The sequence below is a fragment of the Pyrus communis genome, chromosome 7, assembly GCF_963583255.1.
Source record: "Pyrus communis chromosome 7, drPyrComm1.1, whole genome shotgun sequence".
Taxonomy (NCBI): Eukaryota; Viridiplantae; Streptophyta; class Magnoliopsida; order Rosales; family Rosaceae; genus Pyrus; species Pyrus communis.
In genome coordinates, this window is record NC_084809.1 from 6,518,979 (window position 1) to 6,538,452 (window position 19,474).

General features: G+C 36.7%; 5 protein-coding genes across 9 annotated transcripts; all 5 read left to right on the plus strand.

The window, feature by feature from the left end:
* The first annotated feature begins 368 nt into the window (after positions 1-368).
* On the plus strand, positions 369-3,535 carry LOC137740899 (probable lipid-A-disaccharide synthase, mitochondrial). Of its 2 annotated transcripts, none has more exons than XM_068480703.1 (8): positions 369-915; positions 1,170-1,269; positions 1,394-1,499; positions 1,583-1,806; positions 2,014-2,089; positions 2,375-2,613; positions 2,851-3,077; positions 3,204-3,535. In XM_068480703.1, the coding sequence occupies exons 1-8, from the start codon at positions 659-661 to the stop codon at positions 3,388-3,390; spliced, it is 1,416 nt and encodes a 471-aa protein (XP_068336804.1). In that variant the 5' UTR covers positions 369-658; the 3' UTR covers positions 3,391-3,535. The 2 variants fall into 2 exon arrangements, with proteins under 2 accessions (XP_068336804.1, XP_068336805.1); XM_068480704.1 differs by having other exon boundaries at positions 2,017-2,089.
* A 2,784-nt stretch (positions 3,536-6,319) lies between these two features.
* LOC137740149 (mitochondrial pyruvate carrier 4-like) lies at positions 6,320-8,049 on the plus strand. Its single transcript, XM_068479964.1, has 5 exons — positions 6,320-6,445; positions 7,001-7,099; positions 7,365-7,417; positions 7,526-7,599; positions 7,746-8,049. The coding sequence occupies exons 1-5, from the start codon at positions 6,343-6,345 to the stop codon at positions 7,792-7,794; spliced, it is 378 nt and encodes a 125-aa protein (XP_068336065.1). The 5' UTR covers positions 6,320-6,342; the 3' UTR covers positions 7,795-8,049.
* Positions 8,050-10,344: 2,295 nt separating this feature from the next.
* Positions 10,345-12,057, plus strand: LOC137740150 (mitochondrial pyruvate carrier 4-like). The gene is made up of 5 exons (XM_068479965.1): positions 10,345-10,499; positions 11,058-11,156; positions 11,415-11,467; positions 11,576-11,649; positions 11,795-12,057. Exons 1-5 carry the CDS (start codon positions 10,397-10,399, stop codon positions 11,841-11,843), a joined length of 378 nt encoding a protein of 125 aa, XP_068336066.1. The 5' UTR covers positions 10,345-10,396; the 3' UTR covers positions 11,844-12,057.
* A 470-nt stretch (positions 12,058-12,527) lies between these two features.
* Positions 12,528-14,281, plus strand: LOC137740926 (mitochondrial pyruvate carrier 4-like). Of its 4 annotated transcripts, none has more exons than XM_068480730.1 (5): positions 12,528-12,774; positions 13,332-13,430; positions 13,695-13,747; positions 13,826-13,917; positions 14,065-14,281. In XM_068480730.1, the coding sequence occupies exons 1-5, from the start codon at positions 12,720-12,722 to the stop codon at positions 14,114-14,116; spliced, it is 351 nt and encodes a 116-aa protein (XP_068336831.1). In that variant the 5' UTR covers positions 12,528-12,719; the 3' UTR covers positions 14,117-14,281. The 4 variants fall into 4 exon arrangements, with proteins under 4 accessions (XP_068336831.1, XP_068336833.1, XP_068336835.1 ...); XM_068480732.1 differs by having other exon boundaries at positions 13,392-13,430; XM_068480734.1 differs by having other exon boundaries at positions 13,392-13,430; positions 13,844-13,917.
* Positions 14,282-15,399: 1,118 nt separating this feature from the next.
* Positions 15,400-19,464, plus strand: LOC137739450 (uncharacterized). The gene is made up of 11 exons (XM_068479020.1): positions 15,400-15,488; positions 15,866-16,114; positions 16,440-16,646; positions 16,737-16,817; positions 16,958-17,044; positions 17,142-17,237; positions 17,397-17,450; positions 17,546-18,489; positions 18,741-18,789; positions 18,894-18,933; positions 19,111-19,464. The coding sequence occupies exons 2-11, from the start codon at positions 15,872-15,874 to the stop codon at positions 19,254-19,256; spliced, it is 1,947 nt and encodes a 648-aa protein (XP_068335121.1). The 5' UTR covers positions 15,400-15,488; positions 15,866-15,871; the 3' UTR covers positions 19,257-19,464.
* Positions 19,465-19,474: the final 10 nt, after the last annotated feature.

The following is a 19,474-nucleotide window of genomic DNA, read 5'->3' on the forward strand; positions in this document are numbered from 1 at the left end:
TTTTTTGTCTAAATGAGTCGCAACCTAGGCGGGTCCCTAGACGGTCTAGGTGGACACCTCAATAGGTCTAAGCGTCCTTTCTTAATTTTCAAATGTCTAAGTATCAATCGAGACAGTTGCCAGCCGTCTAACGTTTAGGTGAGGATTTTTAGAACAGTGTTTTTTGCTCTTTTTAGCCTATTGGGTCACTCTGGTGTGTATATATGGGCCTTTTAGAAGAAAGAAATCAATATATGGGCCTTGCACAAACTTAGCTAAGATCTGTACACCCAAAAATTGCAGCAGTTTTCTGAAGAAACCCTTTTGCTTTCTTCCTACTGCTTTGCCTCGGCTGCTCAACTGTAAGTTCTTCCTTTCCAACTGTTTTTCTCATTTATTGTTTCAATATTTCAAATTGCTGTGTGTTTAAATTCCATAACCAACACTTTACTGGGCATTTTCCTTTTCTTTTTTCCACTGAATGTCGTAGAAAAGCAATTATTTTCTTCAGTTCTAATGGCTGCTTTCACTTACATGGGATTTTAAATTCGATGAGTTTCATTTTCACACTCATTTTTTATCTTGGGGTTTATTGTGTATGTTAATTTATGGGATAGCTCTAATTTGTTCATTGCCCAAGATTTTTAAAATACTTATTTTCTTGTGTACATAAACCAGAATGCTCAGGAGATCTTCAGGAATGTGGTTCAGAAAATTATGGAATGTGAATGGTGAGAATTTTGTGGGGTTTTCAAGGCTAATCAGAAGAAATGCATCAGGTTCAAGCAGAAGTGTGATAGACATGGCTGTTAGAGATGGGGAGCTGAGGGTTTTCATAGTCTCTGGAGAGGTTTCTGGGGACACCATTGGCTCTCGTCTCATGATGTCTCTGAAGAATCTCTGTCCTGTTCCTGTCCGCTTTTCCGGTGTTGGAGGGTAATCTATTACTTTCCCTGCGGTTTTATTGGAAACTGTAATTCTTTGCAGAAGTACTTTTACATAGGTTTATGTTAGCAGCCTCTGTCTGTGCATTTAAGTAATTGGGTTGTCTTGCTTTTCTTAAGAGAATACAATCTTCACATGGATAACATTTTAGACGCTTTGGACAAAACTGTGGTTTTTGAAGTTTTGTTGTTTGAATGATATTGGATAAACAGGAGGTGTTTGTTTTGTGTCTATAATGTGTTTAGGTTGATGATGTCCAAGCAAGGATTAAAGTCGCTGTTTCCGATGGAGGATATTGCAGTGATGGGATTATTGGAGTTATTGCCTCATCTGAATAGGATCAGAGTGAGTATGAGCTACATAAGACTTTACTGAACAAATTCGACGACAAATAGTGTTTCATCTTTTAGTACAAGGGAAAAAAAGTTTTTACATTCTGGCATCTTATTTGGTTATTGTATTGTGCCAGGTGAAGCTGCTGGAGACAGTAGAGGCTGTTCTTTTGTTTCAACCTCATGTTGTTGTGACAGTGGATTCAAAGGGTTTCTCTTTCCGCCTCTTAAAACAGTTACGGGGTAATATGCACCACCTTCTTGGTGTTATAATCAGACTTTAGTGATACATATGGTGTTGGAAAATGGGGACATGCTTTTTGCAGCTAGATACAATCAGCAACGATTCGATGCTCCAGTACACTTCCACTATGTAGCACCGTCATTCTGGGCTTGGAAAGGGGGTGAAGCAAGACTCCGAGGCCTGGCTGGATTTGTGGATCATGTCTTGTGTATACTTCCAAATGAAGAAGAAGTTTGCAGATCAAATGGACTGGCTGCAACCTTTGTGGGCCACCCCATTTTGGAGGATGTTTTGGAGCTGAAATCAGTATGATTTTTTTGTTCTCCCTTTTGGAATAGATGTACTTGATAGTTTTCATTACAGATCATACTTAAGATTTCTTGGATCTTTAGCTTCACGTTCGTTCTTTTAAACAGTAGAAAACAATACAAACATAGTTCAGAACCATTTGATGCTTTTAAAATCGACTTTTGTTTTTAAGTGTCAAGTACTAATACACAATTTTGTTTCTAGAAGGACACTTCACCCCATGAATGGAAGATAGAAGGAAACTGTGAAGATTTCCGAAGGAGACATGCAATACCAGCAGGTGAAATTTAATCTTCATTTGTAATATTTATTTGATTATCCTTGGCAGTACCTAAGAATAATTCTGTTATAGTGGCCTAAGAATCGAGGTTCCACAATGAAACCGTTTCTCAAATCTTCTTGCTCCATCAATTGATTATTTCTTCCCCTTTCTTCTCCTTTTTAAAATAAATTTATTCCAAGCTCCATATCATTGCCAAGGAGCTCCTTTTTGTGTGTGTGCACGTTTCTTTCTCTATCAAAATTGGAACGTTCATTAATATTCTGTGATTTTTATTTTGCAAAGGAGCCAAAGTCATTTCCTTGCTTCCTGGAAGCAGATTACAAGAGGTCACCAGAATGCTTTGTATCTTCGCAAACGCTATGGGATTATTAAAAGTGTCACTTCCTGAGTTAGTAACAGTCATCCATGTCGCTCCAAATCAGCATGTGAAGAACTATGTTGCTGGAATCACTAACAAGTGGCCTGTGCCCACTATATTGATTCCAGGAGGATCCCTGCACCAAAAATATGATGCATTCAGTGTGAGTGAAAAAAACCTAAAAGAGTACTGTGGATGCTATAAATTGTATTTGCTTGTGTTTCCTTTTACCTCCTACACAGTGAAATTTGTCTCCTCGTTTGATAGCTGTGATGCACTTAACATCACCATCTACCAGAGCATGAATCTGAGCATATCTGAAACCAAGTTTTCGAATGTTCATATCTGAGCATATTTGAATATGTCTGTTCTTGCTCAAACTTGTTACTTAAACTTGCAGGCAAGTATCGTTGCATTATGTGCTTCTGGAACGGTTGCCTTGGAGATGCAGCTTGCACAGTTACCATGTGTAGTCGCTTATCGAGCTCATTTCCTAACTGAGTGGATTATTCGTTATAAAGCCAAGATACCTTACATCTCTCTCCCAAATATTCTCATGGATTCACCTATTATACCTGAAGCTCTCTTTCAAGCGTGCACTCCGACAAACCTAGCCTCATTGATCTTGTAAGTTTCATTTAAGCATGATCTCTTCAATTTTTAGCGTACTTACTGAAATACTGGATGTTATAAGTACAAAGCCTGATATTTCCCTAGTTCGCACATAAATCAAGTATATCTGATCCACCGCAGGGATTTGATACATGACGATGGCCTCCGAGAAAAGCAGATTGTTGCCGCTGGGAAGGTTATCAGACTTCTTTGCGCTCCGGCCAGAAATTCAGATGAGTTGTTAGAGCAGCATCAAGGGGGGAGGTTTCCCCATAACACACCAAGTATGATAGCAGCAACTGCAATACTGCACCAAGCAAAGCCATAATTGTTATCTGTGGGATGTCATTATTTATGCACAAAATGTTATCCAAATGTTTGTATCTCACCGATGAATCCTTTAACTTGATTCGAAATGAAGGCGGAGAGTTTCGCTTTAGTTCTTCACTCAATTGAACGTGTATTAAAACTGAAAATGTAACACCAAAATTGCAAATTTAAGAAGTAACCCTATGTTGATTGGTTTTTCTTTTGACAATCGTTGTTTCTAAACAGATCGGACATGGATAATATTGACCTATGTTCGAAAAATGTCGTAAACATAAGCTCCAATTACTTTGCTTGCTTGAACTTGTACAAGTAAATAAACAGGTATATTTCTAGTTCATACAAAAACTTAGAAGTCCTCAGACATGTACGCAATTTTAAGTCGAATCGAATTATCATCAACCCGATTAATTTGGAGTTTGGTTTGATTTGTTAAGATAACGAATTTGGACCAAATCACACCTAAGAAACACAAAATCTAAGACAATGGTAACACTGATTCAAAAAACAAGGCTGACATATAGGGCATTCTTCCACATCAAAGCCATAAGACTAGCTCAACTCCTTACAAACTCCTCAAGGCCACAAACAAAACCCACTTCTTATTATAGTAAACAACACTCACTTTAAAATCCCCACAACTCCTTTCAATCACACTTCACGCTATCAAACTCCACACAAACCCTAAATCCGAATTTTCCACGCGCAATCTCTTGCGAAAAAGCTCGAAAGATCCCGTTTTGTCACTATAATGGCTGTATCAAGAAGACTGCTTTTGCTTTGCCTAGGGACGCTCTTGGCCGGTGTGTTCTTGGTCAAGGTGGCTGAGGCTCATGAGAACCATGGCGACTGCCACAGTGACCCGAATAATGGGGACCAATGCCGGGAGGATGAGACTGATGCAGTCGGGGATGATGACGTGGATGACACATACAAGATTGTGAACAAGGTTGCAGTGACTTTTTCGGCCAGAACCGGCGAAGTTGAGCCAGGTGCAGACGAAGTACCAGACGCAGATGACACTGAAGACAATGAATCGAGTCATGTCATTGTAATGGGACACTGATATAATCTAGCTAGCTAGCTAGGGTTACAGCAGTGCTCTGCAGGGTTATCTTTTTCGCATTTGTTTCATTTCTTTCGTATATTTCTTGTTTTAGCAGTGCGTTTTCCTTTCTTGTTCAAGAGCTGGTTTTAATTAATTTTAGCTATGAACAAATTTGAGATGAATCCATTGTCATAAAATTTTTCTTTCTTGGTCGCTTGTTGGTTAAGTCATTCTTCAACTCACGGTGAAATAGCTCCAATTCTTGTGATCACATATGTATACTTGGTCAAGAGGTGCAAGTTATTTCTCGTTAGATCGAGTCACGCTATTTGAATCACATTTCCCATTTAATCTCACCCGTCACTTGTGTAATAGAGATGAGACTCATTTGTATATGTGGGTCTCATCTCAAACAGAGACACGGTCACTAATATTGTCAGTAAATATGGTACAAATAACTAACGATAACCTTTTTTACTCTCTCAGTGTGTAAGTTAATTCACATATTAGTGATTGATTTCACTTATCAATCCGTACGAAAAAGTTCTCTCTTAGTGCAGAAATCAAAGTAATTACAAGCCTAATCAATTAATCAGCTTAATTACAGGTAATTAGAATAAAATTAAGATCAATCAATTCCTTCCACCATATTTTTGCACATGCGCAGTTCTCTCCCTATAAAAATTCCAGAAAACTCACCCTATGCAATTGCAAAAATGAATGTGTCCAAGGCAATGACTGTTTTTTCCCTTGGCACTCTCCTCATCTCTGCAATTTTTGTTGAAGTAGAAGTAGATGCCATGAGGATTATTGGCTATGGAGTTACTTTAAGAGATGGCATGCCTGGGTGCAGCTTCAAGCATCCGGAAAACTACTACAGACAGATGGTAAATTCATATCGAAGGGGATGTGAGCCTGCCGCAATGGTCGGAGTCAGGCTCTTCTGGATTATCCTTGATTTTGTTCCTTGGAAGATGAAGATTTTTGGTGCATATCTAGACAAGTTGGCATGTTTCTCGATGTTACAGATGATCAAAGTGATCATATGTTCTTGCTGTTAAATAACCCGTTTTTGTGTTACATATCATTATCTCCAACTAATAATGCATGCTCATTTGCTTCTAGTTTTCAAAATTTTAATCTGCAATATTTCAATTTGTGTTGACAAAAGAAAGTGATACTCTAATGGATGACGGTCAACAAATGTGGTACTTGTAGAACTTTTCCCCCGGCATTTATTTGCCTTCGGAAGAGGCTGAAATACTCGGATCTTGTAACTTTAGTGGTAGAGAGCGTTTACCCCACACTCAAAGTCAAGCTTAAATCTCACCTCCTCTATACTGCAGACTTGTAGAACCGCATGGCACTAACTGAATCAGGAAAAAAGAACAATTTATAAACCAAAAATGAAGACTAATAGCTACATTTTTGAAATGAAAAGGATGGTCACGTAAAGTAGTTGAAAGGGTCCTTATGCATTGTTCACAGATGGATATGCAAATGTTTAAAAGTTGTGGCCAATAGTATTGAGGCTGCGTTTTATTTTATTCTCTTACTTTAAAATAAAACAATACGGTATACTAACTTTTTAGATCACATATATAAATGTATGAAGTGTCACCTATAAGAAAAAACGTTAATCAACATTTAAGTAATAATCTAGTAATTAACAACCATATCATATGATTTACAAAATATGATTTAAACAGATGATTTTTCTAGCATTATCCTTTAAAATATCTTTTTTGTCGAATACCTTTGCTTAGATTTATTTTTATTGCACAAGATGCTTTGCTTATATATTTATTTATACAGTCACTTTCTTTGAATTCAACCCCAAATTATTGGAAGGACCACTATGATAATGATTTTATATATAAGCTTTTATCTTCTTCTTCCTCAGTTATGCTGCATATTCAATCAGATCTCCCGAAGGGATCCGAGAATCATTTCATGGCAAATTCCAAGCTGCAAGCATTTTGGAACCACCCAGCTGGCCCCAAAACGAGTTTGTTTACTTACTCCACAAGTTTATACATGTTAATTTTCTGTTGGTTATTTACTTATATTGTTCTCAACTTCTCAATAGAATTGTTGGTAGAGTTAATCTTAATCCGACAGGTTGTTCTTGATTAGCATCAACGTTATTGAGATTAAACAACATATAATCGAGATTACTGATTTCTTTGATGAAAACTAAAATTCTACTGAAAATTGAGCAAATATCTGCCTTCAGAATTTTATGACATCATTAAACCTTTTACTGATAATTTTGAAGATGAAACTCAATGATTTGATGGTGACGTAGGCTGTTTAGTTGTTTATGTGGCGTTTGCCCGCTCTAATTTTGCTTTTTTTGAGCTTGCGGATGTGTTGTCTTATTTAACTTGGTATGTTTTTAATTTTTGTCTAGTACCTAACTTCGATGTAAAGTTGAAGTTTATCTGATGATGAAGTTATTTTGTTTCATAAAAAATTAAAAACTCAATTAACACTATAACTTGGTACGTGATATACCATTTTCTCATATATTAAAAGGTTTGCTATTGTTCTAATTTTACAGTTCATTTCTGGGCCCCAACATTTAAATGGGGTCTAACCATTGCAAATATTCTTGACTCAGCAACACCACCAGAGAAACTATCCTATCCTCAACAATCAGGTTGGCTATGACTCCCTAATTTGTTTGATGGCCTCCGTCTTCCCGGATTCTAACATACAGTCGGAGATATATTCTCTGTTTTTTTTATATATCTCATCACATGACTTAACCATTGTCACGTAATGAGAGTGTTGAGAAATATAAGAAGAAAGGGATGTATCTCCGTCTTGTCAGTTTTGCTGAAAAGTTTACTTACTTGTTGATGATTATTTCATTAATTGATTACTGATAGAAACTTTTGGCGTCCACATTCGATGATCTCCAGTCCTTGCATGCAGTGGACTAATATGGGCAAGATACAGCACAGTAATTATACCAGTAAGTGATTCTAAACCTCAAGTTATTAATTAATTACAGCAAATAATTTACTGTATAAGTTTGAGATAGATTTTCACCTTCTCATGGTTGTCCATTTTGGTATTGCAGAAGAACTGGAATCTTGTGAGTGTCAATTTCGCTATGTCTGTAACCGCCATGTATCAACTTTCGCGTAAAATTCAGTATGTTGTCATGTACCCTTGTATTGGAAAATTATTATTAGCATTCCAAAATCGTTCTAGCACAATTAACTGCTCTCGTATCTGTCTTATTTTGAGTGGCAAGTAATTACAATGAATTGACCATCACCAATTTTCATATTTTCCAGGCATGACTTGTCTATCAAAAACCAAGAAGTTGCTGCAGAAGAAGAATGAATAACACCTCAATTCCACTTGCTGCATAGTAAACTTGGCGTGCTGATTTCATGTTAAGCACACTCCGATTCAATCTTGTAACAATTACAGTAAAGCATATTCGTTCTCATGGATTAACGTTGGATTATGCTTGAACCTCATGTTTCAATTAAGGCAAATGAAAAATATATTGTAGCATAAATTCTGTTTATAAATAGCGGCATCTTCATTCGGCACATTTACTTAGCACGTTTACGAACTCCTCAAGGCCACAAACAAAACCCACTTCTTATTATAGTAAACAACACTCACTTTAAAATCCCCACAACTCCTTTCAATCACACTTCACGCTATCAAACTCCACACAATCCCTAAATTTGAATTTTCCACGCGCAATCTCTTGCGAAAAAAGCTCGAAAGATCCCGTTTCGTCACTATAATGGCTGTATCAAGAAGACTGCTTTTGCTTTGCCTAGCGACGCTCTTGGCCGGTGTGTTCTTGGTCAAGGTGGCTGAGGCTCATGAGAACCATGGCGACTGCCACAGTGACCCGAATAATGGGGACCAATGCCGGGAGGATGAGACTGATGCAGTCGGGGATGATGATGTGGACGACACATACAAGATTGTGAACAAGGTTGCAGTGACTTTTTCGGCCAGAACCGGCGAAGTTGAGCCAGGTGCAGACGAAGTACCAGACGCAGATGACACTGAAGACAATGAATCGAGTCATGTCATTGTAATGGGACACTGATATAATCTAGCTAGCTAGCTAGGGTTACAGCAGTGCTCTGCAGGGTTATCTTTTTCGCATTTGGTTCATTTCTTTCGTATATTTCTTGCTTTAGCAGTGCGTTTTTCTTTTCTTGTTCAGGAGCTGGTTTTAATTAATTTTAGCTATGAACAAATTTGAGATGAGTCCATTGTCATAAAAAATTTCTTTCTTGGTCGCTTGTTGGTTAAGTCATTCTTCAACTCACGATGAAGTAGCTCCTGATCACATATGTATACTTGGTCTAGAGGTGCAAGTTATTTCTCATTAGATCGAGTCATACTATTTGAATTACATTTCCCATTTAAACTCACCTTTCACTTGTGTAATAGAGATGAGAGTCATTTGTATACGTAGATCTCATCTCAAACAGAGACACGTTCACTAATATTGTCAGTAAATATGGTACAAATAACTAACGATAACCTTTTTTACTCTCTCAGTGTGTAAGTTAATTCACATATTAGTGATTGATTTCAATTATCAATCCCTACAAAAAAGTTCTCTCTTAGTGCAGCAATCAAAGTAATTACAAGCCTAATCAATGAATCAGCTTAATCACAGGTAATTAGAATAAAATTAAGATCAATCAATTCCTTCCACCATATTTTTGCACACGCGCAGTTCTCTCCCTATAAAAATTCCAGAAAACTCACCCTATGCAATTGCAAAAATGAATGTGTCCAAGGCAATGACTGTTTTTTCCCCTGGCACTCTCCTCATCTCAGCAATTTTTGTTGAAGTAGAAGTAGATGCCATGAGGATTATTGGCTATGGAGTTACTTTAAGAGATGGCATGCCTGGATGCAGCTTCAAGCTAGCATCCGGAAAACTGCTACAGACAGATGGTAAATTCATATCAAAGGGGATGTCAGCCTAAACAACAATGCCGCAATGATCGGAGTCAGACTCTTCTGGATTATCCTTGATTTTGTTCTTTGGAAGATGAAGATTTTTGGTGCATATCTAGACAAGTGGGCATGTTTCTCGATGTTCCAGATGATCAAAGTGATCATATGTTCTTGCTGTTAAACAACCCATTTTTGTGTTACATATCATATCTCCAATGAATAATGCAGCCTCATTTGCTGTTTTCAAAATTTCAATCTGCAATATGTCAATTTGTGTTGACAAAAGAAAGTGATACTCAAATGGATGACGGTCAACAAATGTGGTACTAGTAGAACTTTTCCCCCGGCATTTATATGCCTTCGGAAGAGGCTGAAATACTGGGGTCATGTAACATTAGCGGTAGAGAGCGTTTACCCCACACTCAAAGTCAAGCTTAAATCTCCCCTCCTCTATACTGGAGACTTGCAGAACCGCATGGCACTAACTGAATCATGAAAGAAGAACAATTTATAAACCAAAAATGAAAACTAATAGCTATATTTTTGAAATAAAAAGGATGGTCATGTAAAGTAGTTGAAAGGGTCTTTATGCATTGTTCGCAAATGGATATGCAAATGTTTAAAAGCTGTGGCCAATAGTATTGAGGCTGCGTTTTATTCTATTCTCTTACTTTAAAATAAAACAATATGGTAGACCAACTCTTTAGATCACATATATAATTGTATGAAGTGTCGCCTATAAAAAAACGGTAATCAACACCTAAGTAATAATTCAGTAATCAACAACTATATCATATGTTTTAAACATATGATTTTTCTAGCATTATCCTTTAAAATATTATTGTTGTCGAATACCTTTGCTTAGATTTATTTTTCTTGCAAAAGATGCTTTGCTTATATATTTATACAGTCACTTTCATTGAATTCAACCCCAAATTATTGGAAGGACCACTTTAATAATGATTTTATATATAAGTTCTTATCTTCTTCTTCCTCAGTTATGCTGTATATTCAATCAGATCTCCAGAAAGGATCCGAGTACCATTTCATGGCAAATTCCAAGCTGCAAGCATTTTGGAACCACCCAGCTGGCCCCAAAACGAGTTTGTTTACTTACTCCATAAGTTTATACATGTTAATTTTCTGTTAGTTATTTACTTATATTGTTCTCAACTTCTCAATCGAATATTGTTGGTAGAGTTAATCTTAATCCGATTGGTTGTTCTTGAGTAGCATCAAAGTTATTGAGATTAAACAACATATTATCGAGATTATTGATTTCTTAGATGTAAACTAAAATTTTACTGAAAATTGAGCAAATATCTGCCTTCAGAATTTTATGACATCATTAAGCCTTTTACTGATAATTTTGAAGATGAAACTCAATGATTTGATGGTGACGTAGACTGTTTAGTTGTTTGTGTGATGTTTGCCCGCTCTAATTTTGCTTTTTTGAGCTTGTGGATGTGTTGTCTTATTTAACTTGGTATGTTTTCAATTTTTGTCCAGTACCTAACTTCGATGTAAAGTTGAAGTTTATCTGATGCTGAAGTTATTTCGTTTCATAAAAAAATTAAAAACTCAATTAACACTATAACTTGGTACCTGATATACCATTTTCTCATATATTAAAAGGTTTGCTATTTGTTCTAATTTTACAGTTCATTTCTGGGCCCCAACATTTAAATGGGGTCTAACCATTGCAAATATTCTTGACTCAGCAACACCACCAGAGAAACTATCCTATCCTCAGCAATCAGGTTGGCCATGACTCCCTACTTTGTTTGATGGCCTCCGTCTTCCCGGATTCTAACATATAGTCGGAGATATATTCTCTGTTTGTTTTATATATCTCATCACATAACTTAACCATTGTCACGTAATGAGAGTGTTGAGCGATATAAGAAGAAAGGGATATATCTCCATCTTGTCAGTTTTGCCAAAAAGTTTACTTACTGGTTGGTGATTATTTCATTATTTGATTACTGATTTTGGCGTCCACATTTGATGATCTTCAGTCCTTGCATGCAGTGGACTAATATGGGCAAGATACGGCACAGTAATTATACCAGTAAGTGATTCTAAATCTCAAGTTATTAATTAATTACAGCAAATAATTTACTGTATAAGTTTGAGATAGGTTTTCACCTTCTCATGGTTGTCCATTTTGGTATTGCAGAAGAATTGGAATCTTGTGAGTGTCAATTTCGCTATGTCTGTAACCGCCATGTATCAATTTTCGCGTAAAATTCAGTATGTTGTCATGTACCCTCATACTGAAAAATTGTTATTAGTACTCCAAAATCGTTATAGTGCAATGAATTGCTTCGTATCTGTCTTATTTTGAGTGGCAAATAATTACAATGAACTGACCATTACCAATTTTCATATTTTCCAGGCATGACTTGTCTATCAAAAAACATGAAGTTGCTGCAGAAGAAGAATGAATAAAACCTCAATTCCACTTGCTGCATTGTAAACTTGGCGTGCTGATTTCGAGTTAAGCACACTCCGATTCAATCTTGTAACAATTACAGTAAAACATATTCGTTCTCATGGATTAACGTTGGATTATGTTTGAACCTCATGGTTCAATTAAGGCTAATGAAAAATATATTGTAGCATAAATTCTGTTTATAAATAGCAACATCTTCATTCGACACATTTACTTAGCATGCTTACTAGCCACTGAGAAAAGCCTAATTACGCGGTAGAGAGTATTTATCCCCACACGCGGTAGAGAGTATTACTAGCCACTGGATCATGAAAAAGGAACAATTTATAAACCCAAAAATGAAGACTTATGGCTATTTTTTTTTAATTAAAAAGGATGGTCACTCAAAGTAGTTGACAGTGGATATACAAGTGTATAAAAGTTGTGGCCAATAAAATTGAGGCTGCATTTTATTTTTATGTTTTATTTTATTTTCTTTAGAATAATATAATACGAAAAACTAACTTTTTAGACCACATATATAACTATTTAAAGTATCACCTATAAGAAAAAACGTTAATCAACATTTAAGTAATAATCCAGTAATCAATAACCATATCATATGATTTACAAAATATGCTTTAAACAAATGATTTTTCTAGCATTATCCTTTAAAATATATTTTTTGTGGAATACCTTTGCTTAGATTTCTTTTTCTTGCACAAAATGCCTTTGCTTATATATTTATACAGTCACTTTATTTGAATTCAACCCCATATTATTGGAAGGACCACTATATAATGATTTCACATGTAAGTTCTTATCTTCTTCTTCCTCAGTTCTGCTGTATATTCAATCAGATCTCCAGAAGGGATCCGAGAATCATTTCATGGCAAATTCCAAGCTGCAAGCATTTTGGAACCACCCAGCTGGCCCCAAAACGAGTTTGTTTACTTACTCCATAAGTTTATACATGTTAATTTTCTGTTGGTTATTTACTTATATTGTTCTCAACTTCTCAATCGAATATTGTTGGTAGAGTTAATCTTAATCCGATAGGTTGTTCTTGATTAGCATCAAAGTTATCGAGATTAAACAACATATTATCGAGATTATTGATTTCTTAGATGAAAACTAAAATTTTACTGAAAATTGAGCAAATATCTGCCTTCAGAGTATTATGACATCATTAAGCCTTTTACTGATAATTTTGAGGATGAAACTCAATGATTTGATGGTAACGTAGGCTGTTTAGTTGTTTGTGTGGCGTTTGCCCGCTCTAATTTTGCTTTTTTGAGCTTGTGGATGTGTTGTCTTATTTAACTTGGTATGTTTTCAATTTTTGTCCAGTACCTAACTTCGATGTAAAGTTGAAGTTTATCTGATGATGAAGTTATTTCGTTTCATAAAAAATTAAAAACTCAATTAACACTATACCTTGGTACCTGATATACCATTTTCTCATATATTAAAAGGTTTGCTATTTGTTTTAATTTTACAGTTCATTTCTGGGCCCCAACATTTAAATGGGGTCTAACCATTGCAAATATTCTTGACTCAGCAACACCACCAGAGAAACTATCCTATCCTCAGCAATCAGGTTGGCCATGACTCCCTAATTTGTTTGATGGACTCCGTCTTCCCGGATTCTAACATACAGTCAGAGATATATTCTTTATTTTTTTATATATCTCATCACATGACTTAATAACTGTCACGTAATGAGAGTGTTGAGCGATATAAGAAGAAAGGAATATATCTCCGTATTGTCAGTTTTGCCGAAAAGTTAACTTACTGGTTGGTGATTATTTCATTAATTGATTACTGATAGAAACTTTTGGCGTCCACATTTGATGATCTCCAGTCCTTGCATGCAGTGGACTAATATGGACAAGATACGGCACAGTAATTATACCAGTAAGTGATTCTAAACCTCAAGTTATTAATTAATTACAGCAAATAAGTTTGAGATAGATTTTCACCTTCTCATGGTAGTCCATTTTGGTATTGCAGAAGAACTGGAATTTTGTGAGTGTCAATTTCGCCTTGTCTGTAACTGCCATGTATCAACTTTCGCGTAAAATCCAGTATGTTCATGTACCCTCATATTGAAAAATTATTATTAGCATTCCAAATTAATCGTTATAGCGCAATTAACTGCTCTCGTGTCTGTCTTATTTTGAGTGGCAAGTAATTACAATGAATTGACTATCACCAATTTTCATATTTTCCAGGCATGACTTGTCTATAAAAAACCAAGAAGTTGCTGTCGTAGAAGAAGAATGAATAAAACCTCAATTGCATAATAAACTTGGCGTGCTGATTTCGAGTTAAGCACACTCCGATTCAATCTTGTAACAATTACAGTAAAACATATTTGTTCTCATGGATTAACGTTGGATTATGCTTGAACCTCATGATTCAATTAAGGCTAATGAAAAATATATTGCAGCATAAATTCTATTTATAAATAGCGACATCTTCATTCGGCACATTTACTGAGCGCGCTTAATTACTAGCCACTGAGAGAAGCCTAATTAGGCAGTAGAGAGTATTTATCCCCACACTCAAAGCCGAATCTCCGCTTGTATAGCTTTGGACTTGCAGTAATGCAGGTACTAAAAATGGTTATATGCCTAGGGAAAACAATGTTCGTGTACTTTCCTCCAGTACATGTCCTGTGTTTGCAGATTTTGCTGCGTTGTAAGCTGTCTCGCAGCATGATCTGCCTATTACATAAAACTATTCCTGGAAACACGTAGATTTTGACTTAACTAGGGATGAATGAAACTTGCTATTTCGCATGTATAAGTTTATCTTACGCTGCTGATCTCAAGCCCAAATAAGGAGGAGGGGAAGGGTGTCAAGTGGTCAACCCAACATTCTTTTTTTTTGTATGTCGAATTTTATGATGATCATGAAGAAGAAGATGACAACCTTCTCACTCAGATCATCCCGGTTTACCTTCTAAAGGTTAATGCTGCAAAAAATTAACTAAGTTAAAAATTGTTTAACCGATCAATTAATGGTTTAAAGATGGCTAAACAATTTCGAATTTAGTTATGTTTTTTCATAGATAATTTTTAGAGGCTCGCCTAGAAAATAGATAGTTCAGATTATCGTACAATATTACAAGATGAGAAAGAGAGACAAGTTAAAAAAGTAAAATGAGAAGGTTCAAATGAGAAGGTTGTTAGCATCCTCCGAAAAAGACAACTTAATCATTCAATCATTATATAAGAGTTAATGGATGGTTTAGTATTAAGGGCTACGCCTACGTCCCAACAAAATGCTCGAAAATTTGATCAAAACGAAAGAAAAGTATAGAAAGAAAATCTAGGAAATGTGTTAAGTCAACATGGTTGCATTGTACAAGCAACTGATGAACTTTCTCTTCTCAATAACCCTATGGCGATACGCCAGCACATACGTAACAGGCGGTCAACTACCCACTGCCGATAATTTTAGCATAATTCCCAATCACGGACACTAGAATGCGCCGCCTCTTATCCTACGCTCCCGTTGCCTATATAAATACTTCAACGTCCAAATTATTTTACCTTCTTACGGCATAAACATTTTCACCTGATATTTAGGACAAACGCGATTCTCAGAAAATCGGCTTCTCAAAAAAACCAGAGACTCGATCATAATCCGAGTAAGTCATCCCAATTCTCCATCTGGGTTACTTCAATTACGGATTATGCTTCCATAATCTCCACGATTAGTTCCAAAATCTATGTGCAATTCAATTAAATTCGTTCATTTCTGTGAAAACTCTGTGCCCGTTTCTAAAATTTCTTAGCTTTGAGCTGGTTTTCGTTGAAATTTGATATTAATTGTATGTGGGTTTTGTTGGGGTTTTTTTTCAGTGGATAAAGTTGAAAACTTGATGTGGGTTTTGTTTGTGATTTCAATAGTTTGATGATGGAACTGAAAAAATGATTATTTCTTTGAAAAGGCTGGTAATTTTGGTTTATTGGTAGTTCTGGATACATTGTTACGTATTAAAAGTTGAAATTTTTGGCTTTGTAGGATAACATGGAAGATCCACAAGTGGAGCACAATATTTGGGTCATATGGAGAGGTAAAAGGTTTAATGTGGAGATCAGTTCGGATGCTACTGTTAAGGATCTCGGGCATGAACTGCAAAAGTTAACGGATGTTAAAGCAGATACGATGAGGCTAATTATTCCGCAGTTCTCGGATAAAAGCTCAAAAATGTTGTCCCCCTTCTCTGATGAGCATCAGAACTTGAGTTTACAGGAAGCTTCCATCGTTGAGGTATCGTATTTAGTTGGTGTTTGTGTATTCGGTTCATGTCTTCTGAATACTTAAATAGTTACCTAGATATTGCTACTGCTTTTGGAGTTTGGTTGTTCTGCTTGTCTATAAGACGTGAACTGTCCTATCGGAAGTTTTATGTCAGCGACTTAGATGACAAGGAAACTTTAGCACCCTTCTAATTTCTGCTCAAGTTTCATTAATGAATATATGTGCAATGAATGTATTAAAGGGGATAAGATGGATGTGACTTTGATTGATTAAATTTCTATAACTGAACTTTCGGAGTTCTTGCATGCTAACTGATTGATTTGTTCTTTTTAAGGGGAAGTCCATCAGAATGATGGGAGTGTCTGAAAACGAGGTTGATGAAGTTTTACAAAATGCAAAGGCAAACTTAAGGATAGCTGGATTTGATGAAGAGGAAAAGAGACTGAGGCAGCGGATGACAGGCAGGCCTCAGAGTCTGAAACTTCCGCAAGGACCTTATATCTTTTGTGAATTCCAGACACTTCAACTTCCAGGAATTGAGGTATTCTAACATTATATATGACCAAATTTATTGCTTTATCAATTTTTGATAGAGGCGTGGAACTTCAACTTTGTAGTTAAATGTCTGTAGTTGAACCCTCCGGCTTCAGAGGCGTTGAAAAGAATGCACATGCTTGCTGCAGATCCTGGAATTATTTCTGTCATGAACAAGGTACCATGGAATGCATATTCCCACACTCGTATAAACAGACTGTCCAGTATGCAGTGCATTTGCTCTGTATTGATAAATTGAATTCCCTTGTACTCAGATGCCACCGCTGATAATTTATCTTTGCATTGTTCTTTTTAAAGCATCGTTGGCGTGTGGGAATCATGACTGAAATGGCCCCTGTTGGTTATGTTGGCATAAGTCCCAAATGCATCCTCGGCTTCAATAAGGTAATCACTCTACACGTCATAATAAATTATGAAAATAGGGGAACAAGTATATTTTCTTTGCTTTACATTTCTTGGCGTCGCTTGCTTACTGTTGCAGAACCATGGAGAGGAGATATCTCTGCGTCTTCGAACAGATGACCTCAAGGGTTTCAGGAAATATGAAAGTATCAAGAAAACTCTTCTGCATGAACTTGTAAGCTATTTATAGTTATGTACTCTACATTTTCAGTGTGTGCGCGCATTTTTTGTTGGTACATTATATGTCTGCAGAAGCTTTTTGTAGTATATGCATGATGACATTACACGGTGTTGTGGTTTTAGGGACCTTATACCGTTCTTCTATTTATTTCAGGCTCACATGGTATATTCTGAACATGATGCGAACTTTTATGCTTTGGATAAACAGGTAACAAATACAGTGGATGCATGTTCTTTTAAGTTTCCATGGTAATGTTCCAGTGTAGTTGCCTTCATTTTTAATTTAATATTATCTCTGTTTAGTTGAACCAAGAAGCTGAGAGTTTAGATTGGACGAGATCAACAAGTCACACACTGAGTGGAGTGCGGAACCCGGAACGGTATGAAGAAGACTTCATTGTTGGAGACAGAAGTAATTCTTCTCAGAAGCTTGGAGGAAATATATCCGATCGGCTGCCAAGCGCTCGTTCAGCATCAGTGGTTGCTGCTTATCACCGTATGGCAACTGTTTCTCATGATAGTGTCTCTGTAGCACATGAAGAATCACATCCTGATGATTCTGGGTCAAATATGCAAAAAGAATCCAAACTTCAGAAGAACCCTGATATAGAGCCTGATCCTGATGCCCCGTCTGATAATCAGAACGAGTTTGAGCCCAGTCCTGATGATTCTCAGGGAACTAATGAATCATCCTCACAATTTACGGGAAGCGGGACCTTATTTGGAAAAGATTTCGGTGAGTCTATGATCTGTCAACCTGAGTTAGCGGGGACCGAGTCTCGTGAAGAACCAGATTCTGATAATATGGATATTATGGAAAGCAGGGGTCAAGCAAGGAATAATGTGGATGAACCTGATCCTGATGACTTGGATGCAAAAGCAGATAATTTAGGATATGGTTCATTTGGAAATATTATAAGACCTAAACACGACAGTTCTTTGGTTACTGAAACCATCAAACATGAAGACAATCCAAGGAAGGCTTATTATGAACCTGATCCTGATGATTCTCGATCAAATGGAGTCAATCGGGCAGATCTTGATCCTGATACTAATTTGGTGCATCCACAGGATACATCCAGAATGCAGATTGATGAACCCGATCCAGATGATCAAGAGTTTCAGAGAATTCAAGACCCTGTTACAATTTTTTGTAAACGCTTGCAGGAGAACATTAAGATGCTGCAAGCTGAGGTTAATCCCACACAGGCCACCACAGTCCTCCAAACACTCTTTAAGATAATTAGGTACAGTAATCTAATTTGGTTAACTTCTTGCCTTTCTCCATACACGTAAAAAATTCTGGGCAGTGCATACCAGCTGGTTTTATCTTTTTAGAAACATCATGATAGGGTCGCGGTTATATTGAACTTGTTGCTCTGAAGCAATGTAGAACTCAGGTAGCACCTGAAGTAGATAGAAATGCATTGTTGGGTCATCTGTAGACCTTTATGCATTGAGTTGTTGATTGTGGCTTATCCATACACTTCTTTTGTAGGAATGTGCTTGAACACCCAGGTGAGATGAAATACAGGAAACTTCGCAAGGTACGGACATTGTTACCATTAATAGTCTTTCATTAAATTTAGCTTGAACAGGTGGAGTTTCCTCTTAAATATTTCTCCTAATAGCCGATGGACATACATTGCAGGCGAACCCCGCAATCCAGAGGAATGTGGCAAACTACAAAGGTATGCAACTTCCCGTACATTTAGATTCTGTATTTATTGACGTGGCTTGGGAAAAACCTTAAATGGAACCCTGAAGGGTTGGATAATAATCACGGGACGGTCATGCTTGTACATCTAATGATCGAGCTTTTGTGATAACTGTTTTTGTTTTGCCCTTTTTCAATTTTGCCATAACAGCTGCCATGGAATTCCTTCTCCTGATTGGCTTCAACGAAAGCGTCGTGGATGAAGTTGGAAAGCAAGAGACTTATCTTGTGCTGAAGCGAGATGATCCGGGCTTATTATGGCTTGCCAAGTCCACCCTTGAGACATTTGTTTCCTAAAGACACATTTCCAAGCAAAGAGTCTGCAATGTCTGTGTGTGATCTCTACTGTATTGCGTTGCCTGTAATGCATGCTTGGCTGCACTTTTTGCCTTACATTGTAACATATCCGAGTAGAACATTGTTGAATATATGATTACTTGGCTTAAGATCATGTCAGGTCAACATTGTAAATAAAAATGGCTGTTTTAGACTCCGCCGCCGCTCACTGCCGGTCC